General features: G+C 35.0%; 1 protein-coding gene across 1 annotated transcript; it reads left to right on the top strand.

Annotated features, from left to right (window-relative positions):
* Positions 1-5,580: 5,580 nt before the first annotated feature.
* foxb2 (forkhead box B2) lies at positions 5,581-6,802 on the top strand. Its single transcript, XM_056464509.1, has one exon. The coding sequence runs from the start codon at positions 5,581-5,583 to the stop codon at positions 6,532-6,534; it is 954 nt and encodes a 317-aa protein (XP_056320484.1). The 3' UTR covers positions 6,535-6,802.
* The last annotated feature ends 757 nt before the right edge of the window (positions 6,803-7,559 follow it).

Raw genomic sequence — 7,559 nt, 5'->3', positions numbered from 1 at the left:
ATATAGAGTTATAGAGTTGTTTATTGTTGGCATAACAGTGGTAATGAGGACAGCCTTAATTTGGACTGCTGTGATTTGAAATATTAATATACAAATGTGTACATTCACTTTAAACTCAGACTTCGCCAACTGTTAAATATAGGTGTTCTGATGTTCGTGAGCTAAGAAATGGCACAAGTGTGAGTATTGAGTTTCTGCTGAGTCATGTGTTTGAATCTTTAAATTGACATAACCTGAAGCATGCACATTTGATGCATTGACTGTGAAAGATGCACTGTAAACTGTGGAGAAATGAACATAGTTAAACTGTAATGGGACTGAATAAACTGCGATGGGTCGTAACTACAATAACACACCATCAAACTGCTTCAAGAGGTCAAAATTGGGCTGTGCAGAGTGAGTGGCTGAGGAGGTGTGGAGATAGTGAGAGAGTGAATCACATCAGAGAAACATTCTACCCTAAACTCCTGAGTATTTACCAATTTTAATTCACAAAGTTAAACACAACTTCCATTTTTACTAGAAGAGAAATAGATTGTATCCTTCTGGCGGCACAATACATTAACGCCTGTCACAAAAAGAGAGAGGAGACCAATAAAAACATAAGTGATGCGCTTGCAAACACACACACACATGCACACACTCACACACACACACACACACACACACACACATTTCAAGATGGTTGTAAATTAATTATTGTGAATATACTGATCAATATTACTGTAATATTACTATCGTAAAATGGAGATTTTTAAAATGCTGTTTATTCTAATTCATTATTATGAATTCAATTTTGAAAAGCATTCATTCACTTCGAATGTTGACTACTGTGTGTGTGTATATATATATATATATATATATATATATATATATATATATATATATATATATATATATATATATATATATATATATATATATATATATATATCAACATTCAAAGTGAATGAATGCTTTTCAAAATAACAATATAACTATAAATATTTACAATATAAATCAGCTTGAATAAAAGCAGTTTTTAATAAAAAAATTTTTTTTTTTAATGTTTTAGGTCAATATTATTAGCCCTCTTAAACAATACTCAATATATTCAATATTTCATTGTTTACAGAACAAACCATTGTTATACAAGGAAATGCCTAATTACCCTAACTTGCCTAATTAACCTAGTTAAGCCTTTAAATCGCACTTTTAAGCTTAACACCAGTATCTTGAAAAATATCAAGAAAGATATTATTTTACTTTGTATTATGTATTATGTCATCATGGCAAAGATAATTTAAATCAGTTATAAAACATTATGTTGGACAAATATAGTGGCAGCAAAAAATTTTTTTTTTAATATATAAGGGGTAGATAACTTTAATAATAAATAATAATGCATTCATTTAATGATGAAATAATAAAATTAATTCACAGTGTTTTTATATATATATATATATATATATATATATATATATATATATATATATATATATATATATATATATATATATATATATATATATATATATATTTATATATATATTACTGTTTAGCCCAACAGTTTCAGTAGGCTTGAATAAATAAATTTTGATAAAAATTTTTGCTAAAAAAAATCTTTGACAGTTGTATGCTTTGAAATAACTAAAAACATTCAGCACAGTGAAATGGAACTGTAATCCAGTCAGTATCTCCTTGGAACTTTAGAGATGCAGTTCACTGAAAATAATTGCATATACCTTAATGTTCACAAGTCAATTAAGCATTCAATAACCTATAATATAATATAATATAATATACGATAATATAATATACGATAATATAATATAATATAATATAATATAATATAATATAATATAATATAATATAATATAATATAATATAATATAATATAATATAATACAATACAATACATGTTTACCAAATATTTTTAGCACAAATAGCCAACTGCCAATATAGGACATTTTAAGATTGAAGAAGGGTACAAGTGACATAAATGTCAAAGTCAGTGGTCCACTGCTTTGTAATGATGAACAAAATAGATTTTTAAAGGTCTGCTGGGAATGGATTACAACAGGTATTAAAGTATAGGGAGAAATGTTGATGTTATAGTGAAATAGGTATGGTTAATGAATTGGAATAAGCATTTTTAAAGGTAAGGAATAATAATAGGGAAAGGGTTTGTTAGGTAAGGGCCACTGACTGAGGGCCCCTTAGTGTGTCTGGGGGTGTGAGTGGATTGTATACCAGCTGCACGATTCACTAAGCTCTCACCGGGGGATAGAGATAGATAGTTTTAATGTGCGTAAGTTGAAAAAAAATGTAAGTAAGAGAGAGAGAGAGAGTGAGAGAGAGAGCGAGAGAGAGAGAGAGAGAGAGAGAGAGAGAGAGAGAGAGAGAGAGAGAGAGAGAGCGACAGAGAGAGAGAGAGAGAGAGAGAGAGAGAGAGAGAGAGAGAGAGAGAGAGAGAGAGAGAGAGAGAATGCAAATACAGAAAAACTAAAATATGTATTCCATATTATGTGAATAGGTTTTATAGTCTGTTGCGTATGTCAACTAGACATATGCAGGTACTGTAAGAAGATAAATTAGTTTGTCTATATTAAATATATAAACCAGAGGCAACGAGAAAGGACAGTTATACTGTACACCAAGTGTCCCTTTACAGCATCATATTTGTCAGAGTTTGTGGACAGATAAAGCATAATCTTAAAACTTTGCTTTAGGGTTGATATAACCAAGCATTCCTCTGATAAAAAAAATGCTCTGAATTTTTAAAGGTGTAAATGGATGACCAGGACTGCCTTAAAATGAGACATTAAACAGATGAACTTGATCACTTTAAGTGTGATGAGGAACTCATATGTTAATCGGCATCAATAAATCATTTGGAGGCCATGAAGTCCTCTTGCTGGTGCCAAAGTCTCATTTCCCAATAGGATCACTCTAATTGATTTAAATGCTTCACCCTTGCGGCAACCGCTACTATTCTCACTAAGTAAGGGGTCTTTAACATTATTATTATTACCGATTCTCTATTTTCTATCGTACGACGTTAGTCAGAATCTTTCGCCCAAAGCTGAAAAATATTTATTAGCATCTTGCAACAAACAGACGAGCCCCCAGCATTCATCGCCACCCCCCGTAGCGGCCCAGAGCCGACGCCCCCTCCCGCCTCGACCCTCCCTGCACAGCCCCGCAATAGCGCACTCATCTCCCCATCTCCGTTTTTACCACGTTCAGCTCTTAATTTATGCCAAATTAATTGATACATCTTTTATAATTGATGTGCTGTAAAATTAATGAGTAATTTATGTAATTAGTCAATTAAGGCTAATTCCAGCATATGTTCAATATGCCCAGAAGGTGCGCTTTACAAGTTGTTATTTGTCCAGGAGTTGAATGCAGCGAAAACTCGACTAATTAATTTCTTATGCATATCAGTGTGTTGTCTACTTAACACTGCGCTTTGTGGGATTAGGTTTAATATTGATCTAAACAACACGGTTAGGAGGAACACGCGCGCTCCCGCTGCTGCATCGGAGGGCCTTTCCTGTGCCAAGAGCTCCACATGATTCGTGTCAAAGGCGCTTTTAAATGCACGTTATTCTTAGGTTGAATTTCAAAATACATTTAGCCCGGAGGATAATGACGCTGGGTGTTGCCGCGTGTGAAATATGCACGCGACTCGACCCTTTAAACTAGAGATAAACCATAGCTCTTCAGGAAAATAATGAGAAGGATCTGTTGGCTAATTAATTGACACCGTTTTGAATATTCATCTCTAATATAACCACTACGCCTTTAATTATATTGTTGGACATCTCTCTCTGGAAGGTAAATCACAGAAGGCTTAATTAATATAATGTATTCGCTACCCGCCGGGAAGCCAAGTAAGAAGGCGCCTGGTGGGACCGTGCCGTGACACCTGGCCGCACAAGAGCGGCGGCGCTTTTGTTATTTTGTTTACCGGAGTAAATGTTCTCAGGTTTTGTAGAGAAGCGTTTATCTTTGTGAAATACGAGTAAAGCGCAAACAGCTTGACAAGTTTACTTTTTTTCTCGGCCCGATGAAAACTAGCGCGCTCTTGAGAAATGTATGCGCTTTCAGCTTTTTTGTCACAATAAAAAAAATTAAAGACAAACAAAAAAGAAGAAAAAAAAAAAGAAAATGCTCAGACATAGTGAAGGAGTATAAATATGTTTGCAGGTTAAACTGTGGTTTTCGGGTGGAAGCAAAGGCCAGAAATAATTAACGCATGCATGAACTTTGATGGAATTTCGAAGTCTTTAAACTAACAGTCAAACGGATATGTTATTATTACACATTTCAGAATAACATAAATGTTATTTAAACCTAAAAAACGATAACAAAATGTGCATAATTAAACATTATTCAAGAGAATGTGCAATTGTATGATATAATGAAGTATAGAAAAAAATAAAGATTTAATCTAAATGCACGTCTGTATTCTTTTCACACTAAAAAATATTTAAAACAAATGAACTTCACTTCACTATAAAATATTTTAATCTCTCATATTATTAGTCATTAGTCTCGTAGAACAACAACAAAAATGTATGTATATTGAAGTGCATATTTTACATCTTTAAAATAATTTTTATATTCTATACATATACAATTAAGTAATAAGAGCAGACTGAGATGTAGGTACAATAAGGAAACAGCATAAAATATGATCAAATGTACATAACAGATTACCAAATAATAATATAACCATTTTAATTAGATAAATACTTTGGCTTGTACCGGGAATGCCCGTTTTGTCGTATTGATTTACTTTTAATTTTACAATGTTCGTGTGTGAGAGAGATAAAAATATCACAATGCAGTGAAAGTAAGCATGAAGTATAATCTTTTTTTCTGCAATTCGACACGTTTAAAAAATGTCAAAAAATTCATTTCTAGCGCATGAAATCCAACATGCATAGCATTAGTCTTGCAATGTGTGTTATCATTATCAGACTCATTAGTGTGCGCGCTGCTCTTTGGCTCTGATTGGTGCAGATGAATGGGTCTAAACGCATATGAATTTAGACACTCCCCTGTTTACCCCTTATTCGTCCAAAAGTCAGTGTCATCATAATAAAACGCAACTAGCTGGGGGTCTGGACCTCTGCCATTCTTACAAAAGCGTCGCGGATCCTCTGTGTGTCTAAGCCAAGTTCATGCATCCCCTGCAGGAGAAGTTCTTGCGCTCTGAGAGGACACCTGTGTCGCAGGCACTTGAGGAGTATCATAAGAAAGGTAACTTTGTAAATGACTCGTTCTGTTTTACATTGGTTTGTCTTACTCATGTTGATATTTATTATTATAATTATTATTTTTTAAATTAATTTATTGCTTTACTTTGAGAAATGTATCCATATGGTTAATTAAAGCAGATGTAAAAATGCAAACAGGTGAAGTAGTCTAAATCAAATTAATGCTATAGTGTGCTAAATAATAATTGAAAGAAAGCAAAAAAAATGTTTTAACATTTAATGTTCATATTATTATTATTATTTTTTTTTTTTTAAATAGAGAATATGCTGGCTTGCTTCTGATTGAAGCAATCTGAGAATTTTAAAAGCCATGCCCCGGCCAGGGAAGAACTCCTACAGTGACCAGAAACCTCCATACTCATACATCTCTCTGACCGCCATGGCCATCCAAAGTTGCTCTGAGAAGATGCTCCCTCTCAGTGACATCTACAAATTCATCATGGACCGTTTCCCATATTACCGTGAGAACACTCAGCGTTGGCAAAACTCACTCCGGCACAACCTTTCCTTCAACGACTGCTTCATTAAGATCCCTCGACGCCCTGACCAGCCTGGCAAGGGAAGCTTCTGGGCCCTGCATCCAGACTGTGGAGACATGTTTGAGAATGGCAGCTTCCTGCGCCGCCGCAAACGTTTTAAGCTCCTTCGAGTAGAACATTCGGCATGCAAGAGTAGCCCCTTGCTACACTCCTACCATTCTCACCATCATACTCAGCACTCATTGCATCAGTCCCACCATCATTCGGGAAAGCTGGGTGTGGGACATCCAGAGTACCTGAGCACCATGGGCCGACTTTCCCACTTTCAGAGCTACACGCTCAGTGGTGGGCAGACTGGCAGCTTCAAGCATCCGTTTGCCATCGAGAGTCTGATCGGCCGAGACTATAAAGGAGTGATGGCTAGCGGTTTGCCTATTGCATCGGTCATGCATCACCTGGGCTATCCCATGCCCCCTCAGCTGGGTGGTATGGTCAATTCTGTGTGGCCACACGTTGGCATGCTGTCCGAGCCAGTGTCATCAGACTATCCCCCATTCAGTGTGGCAGTGAAGGGGCTTTACCATCACCATCCTGGAACCCAGAGCTTGCCTGCTGTGCCCATGCCCATCAAACCTACACCAACCCTGGGCACAGTGCCCTCCTTAACTGCCATTACACCAGGAGTTACACAGTTATGCCCAAGAACAGCAGCAATGATGGAGAGGGATGCAGCTCTTATTGAGGAAAAAAGTGGGTCTCTTCATCCTGCTCACCTGCAGTCTTGAAACATAAACTGATGACGAGAGCACGTTTTGGATCTCTTTGGACTTAAGATGCCAACCTTTTCCTGAAGATCTGTAGTGTCATTTAAAAACTGTTAAAAAAGCACTTTTGGCTTTGTATTTTAGGCTACTTTATATTATGCAGAGGGCAGATTTTATCAGAAGTTTTGCCGTTTTCTGCTTCGTGTTTAATGAGGTATGTGTACATGCTTTAACTTCTTTAAAATGTATACTGTACAAACAAAGGACTGTATAAACTTGAAAAAGAAAATACGTGACTGATTTAACTTTTTTAACATTTAATTAAGCCTTATACATGTTACTATAACTACACAAACTGTGTGAAATTAAATAAAAAAGGATGGGTTTGCATACAACTATGATTTGCATGCTAGTACGCTACAGTTAAATCAACCAAGAAGACTGCTGTGTATCTGGAAAAATATCAACTAACCCATAGTGAATTTTGCTAAATCATTGTATGTAAAATAGAAATGCATTTATGTTAAACATGTTGTTATTTATTGTAATAAATGTTAGACGGTATATCTATAGAATATAATGACTATCATCATTTGAATTGCACTTGTAGTACTTACCAATATCTGCTCAAAACATTTTATGAAAATCAAACAGTCAAACAGATAATTAAAGTAAATAAAAGTTGACCTTGGCTGTATGATATTTTAAAGTGATATGAGTTTCAAAAGTGAGCAGTATAACTGTATAATTTTCTGAAAATTAAATGTTTTTACAGTAAAATCGTGTCTAGTCACTGCATGTTTCAGCATTTGTGTGTGTGTTAAATAAGAAAAGAAAAAAAAACAGATTAATCAAATCAGTCGTGTGTGTGTGTGTGTGTGTGTGTGTGTGTGTGTGTGTGTGTGTGTGTTGTATACTGTATGTGCCTTTAATTCTATTTAAAAGAAAGGAATTTTTCAAGGAAAAGAAAAGGGAAGTACAATATAACAATTTGTTCCACTTTGTAGATTATTTATGCATCTATGATTTCTCACAATACTCAAGCA

The sequence above is a fragment of the Danio aesculapii genome, chromosome 8, assembly GCF_903798145.1.
Source record: "Danio aesculapii chromosome 8, fDanAes4.1, whole genome shotgun sequence".
Classification (NCBI taxonomy): domain Eukaryota; kingdom Metazoa; phylum Chordata; class Actinopteri; order Cypriniformes; family Danionidae; genus Danio; species Danio aesculapii.
This window is presented reverse-complemented; position numbering and strand designations above follow the sequence as displayed.